This window comes from Nilaparvata lugens, chromosome 1, assembly GCF_014356525.2.
Source record: "Nilaparvata lugens isolate BPH chromosome 1, ASM1435652v1, whole genome shotgun sequence".
Classification (NCBI taxonomy): Eukaryota; Metazoa; Arthropoda; class Insecta; order Hemiptera; family Delphacidae; genus Nilaparvata; species Nilaparvata lugens.
The window spans coordinates 33,378,316-33,403,054 of NC_052504.1; the positions used below are offsets into that span (position 1 = coordinate 33,378,316).

The 24,739-nt window shown below is 33.1% G+C and overlaps 3 protein-coding genes across 23 annotated transcripts in view; 2 read left to right on the top strand and 1 right to left on the bottom strand.

The window, feature by feature from the left end:
- LOC111053111 (vascular endothelial growth factor receptor 1) overlaps nt 1-5,231 on the top strand; it is a 38,459-nt gene extending 33,228 nt beyond the window's left edge. The window contains exons 7-9 of the mRNA XM_022339953.2: nt 956-1,225; nt 2,356-2,500; nt 3,370-5,231. Coding sequence (XP_022195645.2) covers nt 956-1,225; nt 2,356-2,500; nt 3,370-4,790 — 1,836 coding nt within the window. The 3' untranslated portion in view covers nt 4,791-5,231. The remainder of the gene's footprint in view (nt 1-955; nt 1,226-2,355; nt 2,501-3,369) is intronic.
- A 4,621-nt stretch (nt 5,232-9,852) lies between these two features.
- On the top strand, nt 9,853-16,187 carry LOC111053117. 10 transcript variants are annotated; one of them, XM_022339960.2, is made up of 6 exons: nt 11,849-12,215; nt 13,578-13,692; nt 14,116-14,376; nt 15,074-15,268; nt 15,518-15,688; nt 16,053-16,183. In XM_022339960.2, exons 2-6 carry the CDS (start codon nt 13,651-13,653, stop codon nt 16,104-16,106), a joined length of 723 nt encoding a protein of 240 aa, XP_022195652.2. In that variant the 5' UTR covers nt 11,849-12,215; nt 13,578-13,650; the 3' UTR covers nt 16,107-16,183. The 10 variants fall into 10 exon arrangements, with proteins under 10 accessions (XP_039282401.1, XP_039282395.1, XP_039282420.1 ...); XM_022339959.2 differs by having other exon boundaries at nt 11,850-12,215; nt 13,592-13,692; nt 16,053-16,187; XM_039426436.1 differs by having other exon boundaries at nt 11,997-12,250.
- Nucleotides 16,188-17,126: 939 nt separating this feature from the next.
- The window catches only part of LOC111053108 (protein argonaute-2), a 65,934-nt gene continuing 58,321 nt past the window's right edge, over nt 17,127-24,739 (bottom strand). For 8 of the 12 annotated variants that reach the window (XM_039426527.1, XM_039426534.1, XM_039426519.1 and 5 more), the window contains 3 exons: nt 24,534-24,663; nt 22,428-22,627; nt 17,127-21,657 (listed from right to left, as the gene is read on the bottom strand). In XM_039426527.1, the coding sequence (XP_039282461.1) occupies nt 21,531-21,657; nt 22,428-22,627; nt 24,534-24,663 (457 nt within the window). In that variant the 3' untranslated portion in view covers nt 17,127-21,530. The remainder of the gene's footprint in view (nt 21,658-22,427; nt 22,628-24,533; nt 24,664-24,739) is intronic. The other 4 variants (XM_039426565.1, XM_039426510.1, XM_039426506.1 and 1 more) reach the window with 1 other exon arrangement.

Consider the following 24,739-nt stretch of genomic DNA (forward strand, 5'->3'; position numbering starts at 1 on the left):
GTAGGAAATACTCCAAAATAATATTAAATAATACCAAAATGTACAATAAAATTAATGTACAAATGTAGCATGACAAAAAACTGATGTAATCCGTGAACTGCAGAAAACACAGTGAAAGTGGACCGATGACAAAGTGACTTGCGCACTAACGCGACAAGTTGGGACAAGAACACAATGCATAGTGCGAAATCTGACAGTCTATTGTTGCAAAACTGAATATTTCACACTCAACACTACAGCTGCTGCAACAGTCGGAGGAAATTGTAAAATTATACGATGAAATTGAAGAGAAATCAATTATCTTTAAGCTTCTATTCTTATTCAGCATGAATATTTTCCGTCCATTTAAAACAAGTTATATGAGTTAAAATAGCAAACGATTGGAAGCAAACAGGGTATTTTCAAAAATGTAACACATTCAAGAGTATTTTTAAAACTGTAGAATATACAGTACAGAAAAAGTTGTAACAAATTATGTGAGCTTTAATTTAGTATGTTCTTAAGACGCATGGTTTTCGAGATATATGCGAGAAACCAAAAAATGGTACCTTTGAACCACCCCCACCCCTTTAGCACAGGGGGTAGGAGTGGGAACTTGCCTGGACTAAAAGCTATAGCGAGAAAAGCTAGAAATTTCAGCGGGATAATGGGATTATTTACCATGCTTATTATTGTGACTGAACCATGTATACCATCTGAGTTAGGAATAATTACTTAAGCAAAAGGTGTTTTTTAGTAAGCCGAACGATTTTGTTGTACAAGTGGTTGAAACATAATTTATTGTATTCATTCACCTCTTCTGAAAGAAAGAAAGAAATTTTTCATTCAACAAAATAATCATAAATGTGCAACATAATACGGGAAAATGAAATTGAATTATTATAAAATTACTCCTGTGTAAAACTGAATAAAAAATGAACAAATAAAATAATTTTGTATTGGTATTAATTTTCAGAGCTCTAATTGGCCGGACGTGCAGGTGATAGATGAGAATGAGCTGATTTATACGAACGTGTCAACTGAGCTGAATGAAGTACGGATCGGATGTATCGATGCTGATCAACAGTTGAACAGGCCTGTGTACAGAACATTGAAGGTTACTAAAGTTTTAGAGAAAGATAATGATACATCAAGATCTTCATCATTCATGGTGATTTGGCTGTTAGTTTTCTTGGGATTGATAATTGCAAGTGCTTTCGTCATCATGTACTTCATGAAATCCAAGGTAAGTCGTACTTCAAGTTTAAGGAGATACTATCTTCCCGAATAATGATAGAAAAATATTATTAATATATTTTTAAATTAAGCACGAATATAGTTTTGAAATTTATGTCATTCTAGAATGAGTAGGTAATATAATTCACTATCCCTACATAAAAATAAAAAATCATAGCACCTTTTTAATATTTTTATTTTAACACAACATGTTCCGATTCATCCTTGAAAATGACTAAAGAGATCGACACATGCTGTGTTTAAATAAAAAGATTGAAAGGTGCTATGATTTTATTTTATTTTGATGTAACCTACATACAAGTACTTACTGTACCCCTGAATAACAAAGTGAACATTCAATATTCATTTATATTCTAGCTTATTAATGTTATATTTTAATTTAATAAAAACACACATATATGTGTGTTTTTATTCCATTATAGAACGATTCTACAACATCGACAGTGACTCAGTCAAATTTTTGTTATATTTGAATTAATCGAATAAATTAATATAATTAATAAATAGATACGGTAATGACCTTTATTATTTCAAAAAAATGAAAAATAAATAATATATGTTCAGATCATAATATACAGTCAAGTTCATAATTCATTTGGGTTTTTGTGTAATAGCTTCCTCGATCCTATCATGAGTCCTACTCCAGGTGCTATTTGTGAGAATTTCTAACAAAATGCGCATGTTTTATTGCTACTACCATTGTATCATATGTGACCATATTCTTACCACAAAAGCCAGACTGATATTACCGAGGGAAATATTGGTCACTTCTAACAGCTTTGATTAGCCCATTTTAAACGCCTGATAGCATTCTAATTGTTTACTTCTTCAATAAAAGTTATAAGAAAATATATATTGAACCAAGCAAGATTGTTTTAAAAATATTTTATTTCAAAAAAATCTTTATACAAACCTGAAATCATTCCAGGAACCCGTTCACGTAATCAATTCCTGCGATCAATATCAAATCAAGTACCATATTTAGTGAATACCATGATAATAATCTATCTATACTTACTATAATTAATCGATCAATCTCTTTATACAAGACATGGAAATGATACAAGTGTGGAATGATGATACAAATAGTGAATAGTAAAGAACTTTGTTTTTATTCAGGATTCAGACTTCATGGAAGAGCTCATGGAGGAGTTTCATAAAGGACGCAAAGAGAATTTGAATTCAGATCTTGAAATGAGAGAAAAAGCTGAGTGCCTTCCTTACAATAGGGAATATGAGTTTCCAAGAAGTAATCTGAAACTAGGTCAGTATTTCCGCACTTCACTAAATTCATTCCCACGGTATTTAGATGAAATCTTCTTCTATATACCGTGTTCATTCCTTCAGATCCTATATTTTCAGGCAATCAGATCTGGATATTCCGCTTCTCAAGTTGAAAAATTACCTAAAATGAATCACAGAATCAGTTTCAAGTGGAGTAAGAAGTATGAATAAGCTCAATAAAAACATATAAGTTACCATGCACAAAAATTTTAGAATAATTATAGTTTTATACTATTTCTATGGAATTTTGATTCGAGACCGTCGACGTTTTTCACGCAATGATCAACGAAATAGAGTTTGGAGGGAGGAAGAGTACGGTTTGATAAAAAACTTGGCACATGTTCCAAGTATGATCCTCATTTTTTTCTTGAATCACAAACTATGATACTACAATATTCAATAGTTCTTTGTATTTCATGCTCTTTGGATCTGGTAGAATTAAATTCTTATATTTATTTTTTATATTTTTTGATGGAAATTATTACGTCTAACGACATTAATCTAGGAGTAATCTAGCGTAATTTTGTGAGATTATACTTGCCTCATATTTGATGGCATCATCGAATAATATAATAATGACCAGGAGAAATTAAGATTACAAACCTCTAAAATATTGCTTCACTCTCATTAAGATCTCAATAATTTCAATATGATTGCAAGGCTCATATCGTGTAGCATTGGTATGAGAAGCCTTTAAACATTAAAAAAATAGTAGTTCATTCTAATTTCTATTTTTGAAATTTTTTTATCGTTGACATTTTTAAACTTTGGTGTTTGAATCAAATTATTCTTTGGTGAATGATATTTATGAGTTTAAAGTTGATAGGAATATGGTTGTTTATTTTGCAGGCAAACGACTTGGATCTGGAGCGTTTGGATTGGTGATGTTCGGCGAAGCAAATGGAATAGTGCGCAAAGGACTTGTGACTCCAGTTGCTGTCAAGATGGTCAAGAATAATTATGAAATTTCACAGATCAGATCATTGGCATCCGAGCTTAAAATAATGCAGACAATTGGCAAACATTTGAATATCGTTAATCTTCTAGGAGCTTGTACCGACAACTTGAAAAATCTCCTGGTAATAATAGAGTACTGCTCATACGGTAATCTTCATGAATTCCTACTGCAAAATCGTAATATATTTGTAAGTCAAGTGGATTGTGTAACAGGAATTTACATAAAGAATGACATAAAATCAACAATATTGCAAGAAATGATGACTGTTACTTATGTGGAAAGGGATAATGAAGTATTTGCAAAATTAAGAAAAAGCACAATGGGAGATGATATAGAAGAAAATATTGACAATTATGATGACGTTGCTCCATTCACCGAAGATTTTTGTCTTGACAAGGTTGTTGATAGAAAGTCAGTCGTCAGCCAATTTGGTCAAGATTCGAAATTACTTGGTGATGATAAAGATATGCCCAAGTCTGAAACTACTGCTGTATCAAATCATTATGAGATTGACCTTAATATTCCTTCAAAAGTGAAGTTCGATAAAACTGCCGACATAAGTAAGATCTGCACTGATGATCTATTCTGTTGGGCTTACCAAATTGCAAGAGGTATGGAGTACTTAGCCAGCAAAAAAATAATTCACGGTGATCTCGCTATAAGGAATGTTCTACTTGCTAATCATAACATCGCGAAAATTTCTGATTTTGGTCTTTCGAAAAATGTTTATCATTATGCTGATCAAAACTATATTAAAAAAACCAAACAAGCTCTGCCTGTGAAATGGATGGCGTTGGAGTCGATTGCAGATCGCTGTTTCTCCACCCAGTCTGACGTATGGACTTATGGCATTGTTTTGTGGGAGCTGTTCTCATTGGCAGAGACTCCTTACGCTGGCATGGACGATTTCGAACGATTGTTTCACAAACTGAAACTCGGCTTCAGGATGGAAAGACCTGCGAATGCTCCGAAAAATCTCTACAATCTGATGCTGGAGTGCTGGAACAAGGAGCCTGGCGAACGACCCAATTTCTCAAGTTTGTGTAGAATTATCAGCGACATGTTGGAGAAAACACTGCGAGACTATTATGTTGGACTGATGGAATATATTGAAGAAAATCCGAATAAGATTTATGATGACTATTACCAAGTCATGTGCTACAAAAAACCCAGTCCCATGTCTAAACATACTGTACTCGATAATGAAGAAAAACAAAAGAGCGCTGTTACCAATAACCTGGAATTAATTGATGACGAAGACATAGCGATAGAGATTACCCCCGGATACCTTGACATGCATGCCAATTCCTGAAATCTCTTCTCTCACAGTCACTAAATAGTATTAGGCTACATATAAATAGGCTACTGTAGTATTGTCATCAATATCTCTATTTTTAAACTAGTTGATTAATTAGCTCTAGAAATAAACTTTATTGAGAATAAAAGATCGCATAACTTAGAAATCAGCCTTTATAATGATGGTCAACATTTACAATCATACACGATAGGTGGTATATAATTCAATATTATCAGAAACTAAGCTTAGTTTAGTTAAGATCACTTGAGGATTTATATCATGAATTAAGATTATTTACACCACAAATTATTTATCGTTTGTTTTTCCATGAAAATGTTTTTCATGATCTAGCTCATAAGTAACTTTTTGGCTTGTTACTAGTTCTTACTCTTAATATTTTTAGTGATGCTACTTGGATATCAGGCTCCATGTTTTAATTTTAATAAAGATTTTAAGCAAATAGGTTAGTCAGTTTTTTTTAAAAAACATGTTCTATTTTGTTAAGTACCGGTAAACCGGGGTGACTTTGTCCTAAATTTGGAGGGTTGAGATTTTAAACCGCTTGCAATTAATACTTGAGTTGCAAAAAATCTCTTAATTTTTTGTATTCTGCAATGTTTGAAGAGTAGTTTTCATTATAAAAAGTTCAAATATTTATCCACTTTAACAAAGATATATTTTTTTTAAATTAAGAGACAATGTCAACCATCAGGGTTTGGGGTGACTTTGTCTCACTTTGGAAAATATACCGTATGGAAAAAGTTCATTTTCAAGAGTTAGACAAAGTGAAACCAACTAATAAACTTTAAAATGAATAATAACATTGTAAACAAATGAAATCCACTACAAAAAATCACAAATTAGTTTTTGAAAAATATTTTCGTTTCAGTTTTCTAATATCACTTGAATTAAATTAAAGACTTGTCGGCCTCAAAGTATTCAGCCACAGAGTAGAATGGCAACCCACGCAGCCAGGCTCTAATCCTTCCACCAAAACTTCTGTCATCCAGATCCCTCACCATGTCTGGCAGCGCGTTGAAGATCTTCTGTCAGTTCACGGAAACAGTCTTTTTTCTTGTTCAATCTGCAGAAGGGTACATCAATTTTAGCTTTTCTTTTTGTATTATAAGAATGCTTATAGGCTCTTCTTGTCATTGAGTGATAATGACTTTTTGTGTGTAGCAAGGAGAGCAGAATGTACTGGTTGAACACCGTATAGATACCCAGTCTGATGAAGATCGGCCGACAGTGATCAAGGTATCCTGCTGAGTCTAAAATTCTGAATGCCTTTTTCTATTGAAGAAGCACATCATTACATCCGGGCGCATGTCCCCACATCTGCAGTCCGTAAATGATATGGCTGTGGAACAAGGCAAAGTAGACTTCAACAAGATGCTTCCTCGAAATAAGAGGCTTTAGACGCCTGAGCAGAAAAATTGCCCTGGATAGCTTCAGGCAAAGCTTTTTTTTAAGATTTCGTCTTGGAGACTCCAGGAGGGAGTATAAGACAAGTCATTCTTATGAATACTCAATTCCATACAGTACAGAACATTCAAAGTGTATAAATCACCAATCCATACGGAATAGTCAAGTGAACATATAAGTCGATAATACAGTCCTACTCTAATTACTCGTCATATTTTAATTCTTTGAAGCTAGTTCAATCTGAAAGGAACTCTTGTAAGCTATAATAAGAGACCATGGTAGGCAGTTATTAGTAGCTTTTTATCTTTGAGCCTTGCAAGCTGTTTCATGACAAATACTCCAGATGCTATTTTGGCACACAATTTTTCAATATAAGGAGTCCAAGTCAGTCGCCTATCTAATAAAATACCCAAAAATTGAACCTGATCTTCATCATCAAGTTGACAATCATTTACAAAAATGTTTATCTTCCTATCTTCTTTTATATTATGTTTGTTTCTGAATTGGAGGTATTGACATTTCTTGCTATTTATTGTCAGCTTCAGTAGATTCAAAAACTGTACAATGGACTGCACCCCTAAGTGGGCATTTATTTCGAGATTATCCAACACAGAACTGCTGAAAATAAGTGACGTATCGTCTGCAAATAAGAGAGCTCTACCATTTATCAGTTCTTTGGGTAGTTGGTCAACATAAAGCAGAAGAAGCAATGGTCCCAGCACCGAGCCCTGGGGCACTCCAGCCTGAACCTGCACTCTGTCGGACTTAATCTTTACAATGCTGTTGCCCTTTACTGTGGTAAGCTCTACACATTGACTCCTGCCAACAACATATGACTCAAACCATTTTAGTTCGACCTCATTTACCCCTAAGTTCTGGAGAATTTCCAATAAAATTTTATGATTGACACAATCGTTAGCCTTAGATAAGTCTAAGAATATTGCAGCGGCCTTATTACCTAAATCTATTTCCTCTATCAGTCTTTCCACAAGAGCAACTATAGCGGTTTTAGTTGATTTCCCCTTCTAAAACCCATGCTGCTCATCACAGATGAGCTTATTCTCTTTCAGGTGCAGAAGTAGCCTGTTCAGGACTGCCCTTTCAAAAACTTTACTAACTATATTTAGAATAGTGATGGGCCTATAGTTCTCCACTCTTTCTTTATCACCACTCTTGGCAATATCTTACCCTCCTTAAACTGTCTGGAAAAATTCCTTCTTCTAATGAGTGGTTGATGAGGTGAGTTAATGGTTCCAATAATTGCTCTTTGCACTCTTTCAAAATCTTACTTGACACTCCATCCAGTCCTGTGGTCTTTTTATTATTTAGACTGTCAATTATGCTAGACAACTCATCTCGAGTTAATACATGAAATTTAAATTGATTTTGAACCAAACTGGCGTTACTTGAATTTATGTTATTGAGACCCCTATTATCGAGTGATTTTTGAAGATTGTTAGCTACTTGTTGGTAATAATTATTGAAAAAATTACAAATATCTGAACATTCAGTGATATACTTGTCAGTATTGTCTTTGATCCTGGGGACACTACTGAATTCATCTTTATGACTATCTTCCTATTCTTGTTGATGACATCCCACACTACTAAGTTGAAGTTCACACTGTTAGACAAGATTTCAGCTGTCTTCTTGCATTTCACCTTCTTGACTTCTTTCATGTAACTGTTCTTCAAAGCTTTGTAATTTTCTTCACTTGGCATGTCTCTTGATACTTTGAATACGTTATAAGCTTCTTTAACCCTATCTCTCTGAGCAAGTATATCTTCAGTAATCCATTCGTCAATTTTTTCCACCTTATTTTTGACAGGACTTTTTTAATGGGCAACAGATACTAATGTGGAATCCTAGAATATTTATGAAACTATTATATTTGTCATTTGTGTCATTACCATTGTATACCCTACTCCAATTTTCTAACCTTAGTTTCTGCTTTAAACAATTGATGTTACTCTGCTCACATTCTCGCACTTCTTTCGACAATTTACTGCTACCAGCTGTACTTTGGACCTGCATTCTCACCTCTAGAATTTGATAATTGTGGTCGGATAATTCTGAACAGATAATTCTCAACCTAGCACAGCTACTTCGAAACCTTTGTCAGATTTTACTCTTACCCCTGTCACTTCCAGATCCATCTCCACAGAGAACCTTTCAACATACTCCAGACTATGTATTACAACGCTTTTATCATTTTTAGAAAATATACAGACTCCCCCACTTCGATGCGCTTCCCTACCGTAAATTGCTCTTAAAGAATAATGGGATAGAGTTATTTGCGACATTTCATTTACTTTTAACCCATGCTCAGTAAAAATTGCCAAATCAGGAGACTCTTGTTTCAGAAAAACCTCTAGTCTATCAATCTTATTACGAATATATTGAATATTCTGATGGAAAACCACAAAAACTTTCTTACTAATATTTGTTAAATTATCATTATCCTTTAATCTTGATACTTCTAACTGATTTGGAGCTAGAAATTCTTCATTGCCAGTGCAAGAGTTGCCCTCATTTAAATTATTCTCATCAACAATAATTGATAGAGCTGCCGATACATTATCATCTAATTCCCCCTCCCAGTTTTGAGCCATTTTACTAAAAAAGGCTTAGTAACGAGTGAAGTTCGAGAGGATTGCAGACGGCTTTCAATCATCTCTGCTAACCTTTTACAGAATATTACTTTGCCGGATCGATTTAGATGCAGTCCATGGTTGGTAAAGTTTTCTCTTTCCAACCTCTCATTCAAGAAACATACCCCCAACTGTTTAGAATTTTTGTTTTTCTGGTTGTTTATAGTTTTTTGAATTGCTATATTTGTTTGGCTAATCGTTTGATTCAGTTCTGGCATGTCAAATCTACTTGGAATCGTGCTTATAATTACGTTTGTTTTCAGACTGAGTGGAACAATGTCATTTATTTTCTCAGTTACTTCAGGAAGGTGGTCTAGGTTTGGTTCATTTATGTTATTTGAACCGCCCAGCACCATAAGAAAATCATTCTTGCCGAAGTCTTTTGTTTGCTCTGTTGCTGACTCAACGACTGCTTTTATTGGAGCACAAGGCTTGTAAAAACTTTGAACGTTATACCTATGTTTTAGTGTTTTATCAAGTATGTTACTGCATTCTCGACCATGGCTTGATGTGAGAAGCAAGACTCGACCTTCCCTTATATTATTCGTCCTTGAATTATTTTTTGATGCAGACTTTGAAACCTCACTGTAACTTTGTTTATTCTCTGAACAACACTCTTCTATTATATTTCCCACTTCAATTGGTTTCAATGAAGATTCAACGACAGTTTTATTTTCAATTTTTGATTTTAGTTTCTGTATTTCTTCCGCCATTGAATGACACAAGTCTTTCAGATTCATAATTTCCTTTTTATGCTCTTCATCTTGCATTTTTACTATCAGTTCAAGAGATTTTATTTCATTTCCCAACCCTATCCCTTCCTCCTGAGATTTTTTCAACATATCTTCTAATTTTTCATTCAGCTCGGTTTGACTACTCAGCAACTGAGCGACTTTTTCATCCATGGTGACTTTAAGAGCAGGAGATTTTGTTTTATTATTTGCAATAAGAGCAGTAGATTTTGTTGTGTTATTTGTAATAAGAGGGGGAGATTTTGTTTTGTTATTTGCAATAAGGGATCGTGTTGCAACTCTATTTGCTGGGCTCTTATCAAGTTGATAAGATCCTGAATGCAGCCAACAATTCGAAGTACTCTGCGAGGTAAAATGGAAAAAAATCCGTTATTTCTCTACCTGATAAGACTTCAACCGAAGCCTCGGCTAAAACTTACGAAAAACTAACCTCCGAACGAAGTAGGTATTAACTAATAGAGAATAAAAGGATACTTACAGTTGGTCCAGAACAACTTAGCACAATTCTATAAAAATAATTACTTAAGAATATCACAGATATGCCTTATACGATGTATCTTTGAATTTAACCAGAGAAATATAAAAATTTCGAAGACCCGATGTCACCAGCAATAAATTCATGTCTGTAGGCAGGCCTGCCAGCTTGTTGGTGTGGCTACCCCAGGTGAATCTTGAATCCAGCGTAAATCCTATAGTAGCTTGACCTCAGTGCGATTGATGAGCTGGTTTGTACTGAGGCTACAGGTAGTCTCTTGTGTCTTGTCTTCATTTAGACTTAGCTTATTATTGGTGAACCACTGTTTGGCTAGTCCAAAAATATCTGCAGCCCTCTGCGCCAACACTGGTGTTCTCTCTCTGGCAAGGATTGTGGTGTCATCAGCAAACAGTAGGATGCCTCCCAGCAAACCAGGTCATTGACCACAATCAGAAAAAGGAGGGATCCAATCACTGATCCTTGTGGCACCCCATGATGAACCTGTAGAGGACCTGAGCACGGAATAAACATACCAGTAGTGCTTCTCTTTTCTGTGACCTGAGTTAGCTCCCTCCAGCAAAAGGATCCGCCTTCTGTCGGTAGGATCCCAGCCAGGGTGGCAAGGACCCGACCTACAACTCCAGCATATGCTGCAAGTTTCTCCAGCAGAATATCATGCGGGACGCACTCAAACGCCTTACTCAGGTATGCCAGAGCCAGTGCTACTGAGTCCCCCTCTTCAAAAGAATCTAGGATGTCACCCACCAGCTTGGAAACAGCTGTGACTGTTGATTTACCGCACCTGAAACCATGCTCCACTCCACACTTGAGATAGATCTAATAGAATCTAAAAGGATTGAGTTATTAACATTTTGTTGGTGTAAACGCAGCTTAAGGACGGATTAATAAACATTTTGTTGACAACTTTGGTGTAAACGCAGCTTAAGGGTCTAGAAATTTATTATTAAGATGACTCAGAAATACGCCAAAGATACGCCCAAGATGGGCGGTTTTACTGCGTTTTCTTACATTTTTCAAGCATCAATTGAGAGAAAAAAATGTACAATATATAGTCCAGTCACGTGGTAGTGAAAAAGAGCCGTTTGGGAAATTAATTACCAACGCGCTAAATTTTTAGTACAATGATTCTGGAGTATTGGATAGCTTGGATACAAAAAGTTGAACTTCTAACCAGGGATTTTTAATGCTCTGATTCGTGTAGGCCCAGCTAGAAAATAATTGACCGAGCGAAGTGAGGTCTAAGATTCTAGTCGATGGTTTAGCATTTCTCCTTATGTTTAAATGTTTATATGTTGCGCATTTACGGCGAAACGCGTTAATAGATTTTCATGAAATTTGACAGGTATGTTCCTTTTTTAATTGCGCGTCGACGAACCTATATACAAGGTTTTTGGAAATTTTGCATTTCAAGGATAATAATATAAAGGAAAAAAGGAGCCTCCTTCATACGCCAATATCAGAGAAAAATTATTCATCATAAATCAGCTGACAAGTGATTACACAGATGTGTGGAGAAGCCAGTCTATTGCTGTATTTCCATAAGGACTATAGTTTCAATCAGGTTTTTGTGGATGAGAATACTGCGTGAGGTCTACTGTTCACAGAATTACTAGTAAATTCAAAATAGAATAATTTATTCTGGTGAACGTAATGCTGGATAATGCCACATGTTAGTAGTAACTTGTTAAATAGTACTTGTTTCCATAGTATTTTTTAAAAACTTTAAATATTTTGCACGATAACTGAAACCATAAATCATATGGTGAAATTTATCATAAACTGTTAGCATCACTTGTAAGTAACACGCTGCTTTTCATTCAACTAATGCTGACAGATTCAAGTTAATTTTACTATGATTATAACAGAGGCTACTAGAGGTATTCAGTATAGGCTATTTAGTTCATATTTAACACTATAAACATCAGTACCTGTCGTTAGAAGAATGTTTTCACTTTTAAATTTCTGTCAACAATAATCCCCAACAAGAAAAACATGCAGAGGACTATAATTATTAATAGCTCTGCACTTAACAACTACAAAACGCTAAAATTCAACATTACCGTAATAAATGTTTGTTGATTGGCAATATTTTCGATGATGGATTTTCTTCGAGGAGGTAAATAGCGCCATAGCTTTATGTTAAAATAATGAGTAGGTATATTCAAATTACTTTTGCCTTTTGTCTTTTAGAGTAGGTATATTCAAATTACTTTTGCCTTTTGTCTTTTAATCATAATTGAGGCGGTTCTAGTAGAGTATTTCTTATTCAAGCCTGTTATTCAAATAATGCTTGAATTTGAGAAATTATATTTTTTTATTAATACCGTATCTTGTTAACATTTTTTAACACTGAAGCTTAATTTTAACACTAAATCTTGTATTTGAATTGTAAAAAATCTCAAAATAGAATAAGTAATTTTATAAAATGTTATCTGAAGCGCAGCAAGTGCGTGTTTTGAATATCTTTTGCTTTTTTAAAATTAACCACAAACAACTTTTTGCACTATCAACTAGCAGGTAATACATGCTCCGCAAGGATCTAATTAAAATCTTGACAAACTGAAAACTTGACGTATTGAAATCTTAAAGAATTTAAAATAGGCCTATAACTATCCTCGATAAATAAATAATCTATAGGCCTAATGCAAAATTTTCAATAAATTATAGCCTAATGCAAAGTTGAGACCTAATATGATTTTTCTATCCCGTACGTGTATATGAGCCTGTTCTCTCTTTTATTATTGTAGAGATACAACATATTAGTTCTTCAAGTAACTAGTTCTTGTTTGTATATTGACCTTACTTCTTCTTTTAACAATGGTATTAGAATTTTGCCAGTTCTCGTTTTAAAGATTTATATTATTCATTCAGTATAAAGAATGAAAGAAAAGTGTTTTTTACACAATTTAAAACTAAATAAAATTTCTTGTCATGAAGGGATGCCAAGAGATGGGTTTGAAAGCAATAAATAAATCTTGCTTGAGAAAATAAAGATTGAATAAAATACCCTTTGAAATAAGATTTCTAAATTTTGGTTGAATTCAGCAATACTGATGATATAAAGTTAAGAATAACATAGTTATTCTTACTAGTTAAGAATAAGGAGAGTGTGCTATTGTTAATAAAAATCCACGTTTTCAAAAAGTATATGATCAATTAGTTTGTTGTTGGTACTTGAAAATTCTCTCACTTTGGTTACACTAGGTAGGTACTTGAAAAAATTGGTACATTTTAGTTTATCTATTATCATAATGACAATCCTAAATTTTCCGAACAGTTTTCAATGAACCTTTTCCCTCATGTACCTAAGGGTTTATAATGATGTAGAAGCTTATTTAATAGAAATAAATACAAATATATTATTTAAGGGTGGAAATAAATTTATTATTATGTTGAAACGATGGTGTGAAATATGCAATATGAATTTAGTTTATGATAAATATGAGGTCTACAAAAATATAAAATATATAATAGGTAGATCCCAATTTCCAGGAAGCAAGTCATGTACCGGTACACAAAAAAAGATCAATTCATTTGAAAGCAAATTCAAAATGTACACGAAGTTTGATTGTCCGTCTACAGAAGACATAAAGGTACCATACACTACCATATATATGTACTAGAAATATAAAAGTATATATTTCAATTTATCTGAATATTTGTAACATATATTTAGGTACCGGTAAATTTGAAATAAATTTTAGGAATCAGTATTTCTTGAAAAGAAAAAAATACATCTTGAGAAAATACGCAGTAGCCTAGTCTTACCCGTAGAAACAGTAAAAGTTATTTAATTTTTCAAGCAAAAGTTCTCTTTTGTTTCAAGCCTATAAAAATTAAGGTATAGCATCAACCAACCACTCTTTTCTTATTTGTGATAAGAGTTATTCACCTAACAGTGACTGGGCCACTTACATTTTCCACTGCAAGACGGTGAGTGAAAATTATTAATTTTACCGGTAAGTTTTATCATATGGTATGTTTTTGTGTTAACAAGCTTCTTTGTTCAACTATAGGAAAAAGAAAGGAAAATTGAATCCTTCATCGGACAGAGAAATCAGATTGATGTAGAAAACTGTGATAAATTGAACTTCTCAGATAAAACTTTTATTGATCTGTACATACAAAAGCTAGAAAAAAAGATTTGTAAGCTACAGTCTATTACATCTGAAACAAGAATAGAAAGTGCATCACAGGAAATCGGAGAAGAATCTTGCCAGAAATTAAATCATCGTAACAAGTTTTCCTGCCAAGAGACGAAAAAGAATCCGGATCCTGTAAGATTAACAATAAATTTACCATATTTTATTTTGACAGCAGTTTATCCGCCCAATTGTCATTTCTTAAATATTATTGTTTGACAATTTGAAGAGAAATAGAATTTAATAAGCTTTACATTTTTCAACTAAATTTTCTCAATTATAAGCCTGAAGTGTTGTCTCAAATTTCCAGTGGGCCAAATATAGTTCGGTATAGATCTACGTAAACGCTTTAGGTGGCCTAAATGCTACCCCATCGTAATTTCTAAAATTTCATAGTCATTTTTAGTAAACTAGGTACTGCGTACTTAGCGCATCACGAGATTGTTGATGCTGTAGCAACCAAAACTAGTTTCTCAATTTTGATAAATAAGTAGACTCACTAAATTTAATAGATTGATAATGGTGTAGTAGCTGAGACTGGTTTCTCAGGGTTTTTTCAACAAGTGGGTGAGTCAATTTCAAGACGTTTTATTCAATAAGTAATTGGATAGGTACCTATTCATTTTAAAATTCGGCGCAGTATCTGAAAACGATTGAAATAGCAGAGTAAGTCTACACTTTGAACATAAGTTCTAAGATAACACTTTAATCGATAATAGGTACCTAGATCCAATTTCAATAAAAATATTTTAAATATATACATATTTTTTATGTAGGTAGTAATAAAAACAAAGAGTTGGTTTATAATTTGAATTTATCTTTTTTTGTTTAGAACAAGTTACGCTATGATGAAAGTTGTTTGGAAAGTGGGTGTTTTCCAGATAACTTTGCCTACACACTGAAGGCGAGAGACTGGGATGCCGAGTATGAACAGTTGATGCACAAGGATATGCCTCCACTCGACTTGCCGTCCTGGCCTGATGGCTCATGCGAACCTCCTCACAGTCAAGCTCTAGAATGCCAGCAGGTGAATGACCACTCCAAAATGGGCTACTATTAAAATATATTTTATCAGTACTGCAATTTAATTACCCTTTGTTAGGTGATTGGATAGGGAAAAGCCTTAGAGACCGATGGGACCCCATGAGGCCGCTGCAATTTCAAGCTTCTATCTTATGACTAATAAACCATACCATCTATAGCTGAAATGTACTTTTAAACCTCAATATAGATCTGTTTTTAAAATGTCAAATTAAGATTCTATTTTTTTATTCAGCCAAAATGTCAAATGAAATTGCCACCATTAAAAAAAGAGCCGAGAATAAAGCTGAACAGTGATGAAGTCAACAAATTGTTGGCTGATTATAATTCGATGAAAAAATGTGCAGAGGCACCACCAGTGCCACCCAAATGGCGTACTGCACCTTCCTACAGTTTTTTATATGAGGTAAGCAGCACTTGGTAATCACCCTAAGTAAGTAAACTTAGTAAAATTCCAAAGTAGGATTTAGTGTCTATTCAATCCTACTTCAGAAAAACGTTGTGAGGATATGGAGGACACAATGTGTCATTCCGGGAACATTGTAAACAATTTTGTTTCTCTTAGTTTATTATTATTCTATGTTATGACTCATAAGTCCTATGCGAGAGGTAAGATTCGCGCATACAGAGACACCAACATACATGGTTCACTCATCTCAATGAGTTTTCATCTAGTTGAACCTTTAATAAGTTACAAAAATCACATATGGTCGGTTATTGAAATTTCATCTCTTTAATTATATTTAAAAATATTTTTTTATTGTTTACAGGATGTACCACTTGAATTTACGCTCTTTTCAAAGAAAGCATTTGACGAAGATTAGAATACACAAAACTGCACTACAGATACATTGATGAATAGTTAGTTATAATTCACAAAAATAAACATTTGACAAACTGATAAACTGGTTAATTATTGAATTGAATAGAACGAAAACGTTACTTCATATTTATAGGAAATTCCTCCACAAAATCAAAACTGATTTGCAATGAGATGATGGCTGCTTCGCAATAAGAATGAGAGACGTTGGACAATTTTCTAGGAGATATAGGCCTATCCATAGACAAAAAAGGGTACGCGACAGGGTGCTACCCAGTCTACTTTTCACCTCAGCATTTTGACCACAGGCGACAGCTTATCCTATAGTAAGGTCCACGTTATAATGGCAGTGTTTGATTAGCAATGGTATTGCTATCCTTGTCTATCATTCAACAAAGCGGATATTGCTATCTATTTCTCGCTTTGCTCTGTTGTCAGATCGTCTTTCAACAATTTAGAATTAATAATAAAAAATACATTTAATCTTAATTATTAAATTATTCTAAAATATAATTTCTTGCTTGATAAAATAGAATTGATTAGTTTAAACGAAAATGAACAGTTAATATTACATCAATAAACCTGTATCAGCTACCGTCTATAGAAGGCATTGACAAGACAGAGGCAACGGCAATGTTGATCTCCTATCTTTGTCCACTTCCATTATAACGTGGACCTCACTATAGTGGAAACTCTACCGTTAACTGGTCACCACTCACCCCGTCAGCATGTCACCTCCTTAGAGAGTTGACAAGTTGGTGCCAGCCAGTCACCTCCAAGAACCGGGTTTAGAGGTGACACCCAGACTTCTACCCAATTTTTATTTTAATAATAAAATAGCTTCTGTGATAGTTAATGCATAGATAATATTTTTAATCAACCCACAAGCTTGAACTGCAAATTTAGCTAATATACAACGAGAATATTGTTACAGTGAAACAACATTTAGAAAATAAAAAAAAAATCATCAAGGAAAAGTTTCATTTGGCCAGGAATGAAGGAAGATTAATTGATCAATAAAGAGTTATTAAAATGAACCATTTCTTATAATTCTTTACAGAAACACAAATATAAATTTTATTTTCCTTAACTACTATTGAGAACTATTGAAATGACAAATAACATTAAATTTTACATTTTTGAAATGTCACCAATTATTATTAATAATTTGTTCAAAGCGAGAACAATAATTCATTATTCCAATTCTCACACATTATTATTATTCAATATCCTACACAACATAATAAATTATGGATAGATGTTGGGTATTGAACATGCTTTTCGGCGACTCGACACAAAAAAGTAAATAATAAAAATGTTATCAATAATATAAACTTCAATGGATTTTGATGGCAAAATTGACATTTTTAGAAAGGATATCATTTGATTAACTGCATCATGTAAACAACCCTTTGATGCCATAGAAGTAATAACTTATCAGTTGAAATTGAGAATCATGGAATAAAAATATTTGATTAGTAACAAATTGAATAAAATAAAATATAATACTTGAATAGCAGATTAACTGATAATACTTCTACGATTACGTCTTCAACAAGCTGGTAAAAAATTATCTTTCAACACAAGTGGAGGGGGGCATATGATGAATTATTTTTACTTGATATGAAATTAATAATATTTTTGCAGTTACAATTCAACATTTTTTAAGATTCCCATGATACAACTTTTTGGTACTGGAAAAAATTTAATCTATAAAATAATAAAGGAAAGAATTTGATTAATACACGTACCAGATAAGAAATTCACGAAAAAGGCTCACCATCATGTCTGAACTACTGGACTGATTAACTTGAAATTTTGCATATTGATTCTTTATTTGCCAAGGATGGTTATATGCCTATTTTAAAATCTTAAAGATTTCAGTACGGTAGTTGAAGTTTCAGTTTGCCAAGTTTTTGATTAGACCCTTGCGGAGCACATGTTACCTGTTAGTCTAAAATATATTTTATCCATGTTTCATCAAATAGCAAGATTGTTGGTGGACCCATTCAAAACACATTTCAGTATACAAATCTCTCATTTCGAATGCTAAAAAAATAATAGGTAAGTTAGCTGCCGCCTTATAAAAAGCCTAAAGCTTTCCTGTAGAACATGAAACGAATATGAGCTACGATCAGTTAGTTGTCGAAATAAGATCGGTAATTTTAGTGTATTTATCGGTATAAATACCGATATCTATCGGTATAAATACCGATATTTATCGGTATTTAATCGGTATAATTAATTTTATCGGTATTTTTTAAAGGAAATCTTACAAATCGCTACATACAAGTAATACATTACTGACTGCATTATGTCAATTAGTATCAAAGCAATAATAAGAATAGCAAACGACAATTAGTTTAACATCAGCGACCTCTTCAATTTTTATATTTGAAAACCTACAAATTTAGAATATTTAGTTTTAAAATATACCAGTATGTACATTTTCAAATGAATAATTGTGTCATTCAATAATTTTATTTTTAATAAGGACTTTTGATTTTATAACTTATTTTGAATGATTGTTAAGAAATTCTAAACATCATCCAAGAACAACAAACATTTGGAATTCTTCCAAAATAAGAATATAATTATAATCTAAATAAGTCATTCAATGATATCAACTCTTGTCTTATAGTTAAATAGAACACTTTACCAACTTATATTAATACCATAAATATCATCTATTAATAATTAAAAATTAATCAAATATTAAACCATTATAATAAAAATTTTTCATTCATTTTGAATGTCAAAGTATTGATCTATCGAAGGTTTACTTTGTTTTGCTATCAATGGAATTATTCGCTTCAACTTAAACTACTACTCAAATAGATAGCAAAAATTGATAAAATTAGGGGGCAAAGACATTTTAAATTCAATTAACAGAAGACTGTATCATATTCTAATGTATTACGGAAGTTTCAAGACAAATCTTGTTCATCGATTAATAATAATAATAATAATATATAGAAAACCTAATCAACTATTCAACAGAAATAATCCAAAAAAGTACTAAAACTTTTGGTCAATCAGAATGAGTTTTCCTTTACATGGAAGTGCAGTATTCGAAGTTTTATCCGATACCACGTTAATTATAATAATTATTATTCGATACGTTAATTGAGAATTTGCTATCATGAGTAGAAATTACTTTACAATAAAGTGGAATATTTAGGTAAATAAAAATAGAAAAAGGACAGTATTGCGATCAAAAGTGACAAGAGATTAATTGATTGAATATTTAAGAATACTTAAATTCATCGAATTAAACAATTTTAAAGCCAAATGCAATCACGTTTTTACACTATGATAATCGTTTAGTAAAACAAATTATTAGAGATGCCGTAAAAATGATTCTAAAGAGGATTTATAAAATTGAATATTTTAAATTAAGATTGGAAAAATGCTAAATTAAGATGTTTTTGATCATTTATTTATTCTTTTTTACAATGAAGCACAGATCGGGAGAGAAAAACTAAGAATAACTTGTACTATTTCTCTCCCTAATTTAGGTGAGTCCGAAATAAGGTTATGTCTTCTGAATTCCCGAAAAAATTTCAGTCCAAGAATATTTATACAAACTATTCTTTTGAATTTACAAGTTCTAAATACCAAAATAATAATCAAATTCAACATAACTTAAGAATGAGTAAAAACATTACATTCTGATATTCATTGATTAATTAAAACGGATTTGAATTAAGATGCTGATGCAATGAGCTTGAGTTATTATGTTATTTATTTAGTTGTGAAACAATTTTACAAAATCTCTGATAAAATTATTTACACAGTGAATATAGGCAGAAGATTCCCTTATGATTAACAAAATATCTTTGAACAAATCCAATAATTTCAAAATTACTAAAAGCTAATCGCACGATAACAAATAAAACCTCTGATAATAATATTATCATTTCCATGCCTATCTTTCCGCCAATGGAAGATTTTGCAAAATAATAAAATGAAAACTGACATGAGAATGATAAAATCAATGTTTTAGAGATCAAGTAAATAATCCGTAAGCCTTCAAACAATCAATAAAATGGAATGTCTTCGATGACTGCAATTAGACTGTTTTAAGAAAATAATATAAGCGAATAAGTTTAATTTAATGGAACATTACTATGTCAACGTTGATAATAAATTTGACAATTTATTCACTCAGGTTACATTTATACAATAAACGCACGCATATAACTCTAATGATAGAAACATACATTTTGGGTGATATTATCCTACTTATAAAATAAAAATTATAACACTATTTCGTGTACAAACTAGCTATCAATAATCAGCATTTTCATTTATTTATTTCATGATATTGTGTCAAAAATGTTCATCATTTGTTTGGAATGAGATTCCAAGAAGCTCACAAATCTGGAACGGTTTGAAAAGCAGGTAATGGAAATTGAATATAGAAAACGTAGCAAATGTTCAATGAAGACAGTCGTCTTCAAGGAAGTCTGGCTCTGTTTGCATAGCTCTGTCCGTATGTGTAACCATACAATAAAAAATCATGGTTTCAACACCATGAATAGGTAAGTTATACAATAACAAATTTACACCTTAATAAATATATTTCAAAATTGACATAGTCAATAATATTAAGTATAAGGTTAAAATGTACAATTTTGTCAGATATATATATTTATGGTTGTCACTTAAACTAATGCTCCTCTCGTTTATTGCCTCATTGATCTTTGATTAAAAGATATCAAGCACACATCCAAAACTGATAGAATGAGGTTAATATAATAATTTCATTAGCCTTCGACTTCAATGATGTTTCGTCAATAACACAAGTTGCACTTGGAAACATTTATTTCTATGATCAAATGTCAAAACTAAGTTAAAAAGTATCTAAAGACACCAAGACTAGGTTAGATTATGATGTTGTGTTTCGTTGATAGAAGAAAAACATGGATTGGAATTTAATTTTCATGCATACGTTTAAAAACCAAATTGAAATTGGATTAATAATAATAATGCATTCTTCGAGTTCTAAAAGTGACTAGAATTCTGAAACACCAATAATTGAGGATTACAGCGGAGGACAGATTTGAGTTGCAGTGATATATTATTGAATGTATGATTGGCAAATTATCGGCGAGGCATAATTCCATTCCATACAACAACGCTAGCACACGCCATAGAAGATGTTCAATAATAGCAAATAATAAAATGTTCACTTGTAACAGGGTTTCTCATGAGGAGATCAAATTCTTGTGATGAAACGGTTATTCAATGGAAATGGAAAAATTAAAACCTTAGTTCACTAATAAAAATACTACTAAGAATTAAATTAAAAATGCAAATTCGACGTTGCATGAGGGACATTAGACCCGTTAAAAAGTATACACAATGATGAGTAATACTGTAGTTGTTGAGCTTCCAGGTGCAACAGGTTTTTGGTGGTGGGTGATTAAGCGAAGTACATGACCTTCTTAGTGTCGGCGTGAACAGTGATGGCTCGTGCCATAGCGCCGGGAGTGCGGTCCTCGCTGCAGCCGCTTTGGTGGGAGCCCTCGCCACTGAAACAGTCACCGTGACTACTCCCATCAATCACAACGTCACTGCTCATCAATACCAATACACAACTCACCATCTACTACTAGCCTATTCAAATTATATTGAAAAATATAAAATCTGGTGTCAGAGGCCTTGAAATTGATCAGGCGCGACCTGAAAACTCTGACACCAGACCTGAGCCAGCCAGGTCACTCAATATATTATATTGATGAGTGCATAATTATTTCTATCATCATAATGAAATTTAAATCAAAACTAAATGAATACAGTTAATTTATTCAATAAGAAAAAAACTGATTGGTTGGTATGATGTTCAATGCGAATATATTGTAATTCTTCTAGAAAACGTGTACGATCAATAATACTCATCAATGTGAAAAGAGACAAAGGATCCTAAAACGAAAGATAAAGGTGGCATAGGATCGTAAATTTGCTACAAATTCAGTTTCAATAAGCTTAATATTTCTGTTAAAAGGATAATGTGACACTAGGTTTGATTGGGAATCATATTCAAAACAAAAGAACTACTTTTCTGTGGTCACTAAACTTTTGTCCGCCATTTTTAATACAACTTCAAACAATGATTTATTATATACAAAATGTAAGAGAAGATAAATGGCGAAAACCCTTCGATATCCCAAACCGTTAGAAGATATTTAAATATTTAAATTTACTAATAAATCATACAGGAAATGAAATAAATGATTTAATTGAAAATCTAAACCAAATTGAATTAATACATTGTAATAATGATGGTGATAATTTAAATAATGAAGGAGTAGATGTATACCTGTCGTGCTCCTTCTCGACGAGATGGTAGCGTGCGCGGAAGGCGACGAGATGCGCGTAGTAGGCGGGCGCGGGGATGGAGACAGAGCGCGTGCAGCGCACATACGTGTGGCACAGCTGGTAGGTGAGGCATTGCAGCTCGTCCGAGTCAAAGTGGTTGTCATCCCACAGCACGTGGTAGTGGCTCGGTCTGCTTGTGCCCTGAGCACAACGCAACGCAACACATTACATACCACCAAACATTTCAAATCTTTTCATCATATTGAGAAATCTTTCAATGTACGAGTCATTTTTTTTTCAACCTCTAATCACAGAATAGGTACAGAATGGAAACTGTCAATCAAACGCCTATCCAACCAATGCTTTTTACATAGGACAAATACCAGAAACGTCACGTGACCTTGGGAAGTTCCAATCCTGGTCTTCTGATTGGCTCGTGGCAGTGAACGAGATCAATTGATCCGGATCAGTAAAGTGATCCGAACCTCTCATTAATACTATTACAATGCGGCGCTTCCTAACAATATGGCGGATTTTTGCGCCAGGGTACTAGCTGAGTTTCCATACTGTATGTATACTGTGCTCTAATCACATATCAGACACAAAAAGCGGTAGGAGGGCGATCTTCACAGAGCTGAACAGCTTATCATCCCCACCAAACGCCCTGTAATCGGTGCAGCCAGATCGTCAATTGTTGCAGAGTTATAGGATCATGGCCTCCTCACTTGAGTTAGTTCTAGTTGCGTATCGTTACTCGTTTTCGCAAGAAACATTATGAGTGATGATTTTGTGCGTGAATGGTGTCGTCAGTTGAAATGACTTCCGGAATCGACGTCATCCATGACAGCTCGGCCTCATAGTCCTGGTGCAACCAAACGGCTTTTCCAGCAAATCAAATAGGATAATTTTAATCATTCAAGTCACATATAAATCTGACTTAGCTACTACTAACTTATACCTTTTAGCAAAGTCAAGACGTGACTTTGCGGGCAGAGCTTTCATACTAACAAGGAGCTCCAAAGCAAAATCATAGCCCTCTTGAACTTAATTGGCGGCAGAATTTTATGAAGAGGATTTTGGTAGGCTGGTACACTGGTATGACAAATGCCACAATCTTCAGGGCAATTATATTGAAGAATAATCATAAGAAAAACATATTTTTTTATATGCTTTTATTTATGGTCACTCGGAGGTTGAAAAAAGAATGAGCCTCGTAATTACTCTAAAATTGAATTCTTTATTGATTTGCACCAACACTTATCATTGGAATAATTGGAGAAAAAACGTGAACCTATGGTAATGACCACTTTATAATGGCAGTGAAGAAAGATAGGAGAACAGATTTGCCGATTTTCGGCCTTGCAACTGCCTTCTACGATAGAAAGCTTATTACGGTATATCTGATGAAATACTAACTACTCTTTCTTGTCAAATATAATAAATTATATTCTATTCGTTAAGAACATATATATTTTCAATGAATAAATAATACATTTACAAATCGAAATAAAATATTTCAATTATATTCCTAATGTAAATCAGATACTGTCATAATAACGTGAACCTCACTATGATATATAATAATGTACGTACTTCGGAATAAGGTTAGGTCTCTAATTCAAACAATCAACACAATTTCCAGTCCTAAAATATCTGCCTAATAATTTAAATTTGATTTTTATAGTTGAGTGAGTTCCTGTATTAATAAACATTATTATACAGATAGATGAATGTCAACAGAAAATTGTATTTGGCATAACTAATTTCACTCAAGTACTAAAGTAACTGCTTGCTAGTAGATACAGTTCCTAGCAGCCTAGCTCACTAACAAAACAGCATATAAATTTATTTATACATTTGAGCGATATAGATACACCTTCTATATATCCTATATATCCTTCGATATATATTCTACGCCTTTTATTTATCTTATAAATTCAACAATAAAATTGAAAATTGTCTGTTAAGCTCATATTATCTATCACCAGTGAAAAAAATACAAACAGTCTCTAGCCTACCAAGTATAATTTAATAATGTGATGCGCCTGCTTGTTGTATCTTCCAATATGCTTAATGTGAAAAAGAGAAATAATGACTGGATACTTACTTGAATACCTTGATGACTGCAGAGGTAGAAGTCGAACTCAGTGGGATGTGTGATGCCCACATCAACCGTTGTGCCAGCTGGAATGTTGCCTGATTTGCCAGACTGCTCTTTCTTGTCTGCACAGAACAGCCTACCAAAACACAATCAACCATTAGTTAAATCAATCCACGTGACATTTTGTATAGAATATTCGCAGAAATTTCCCA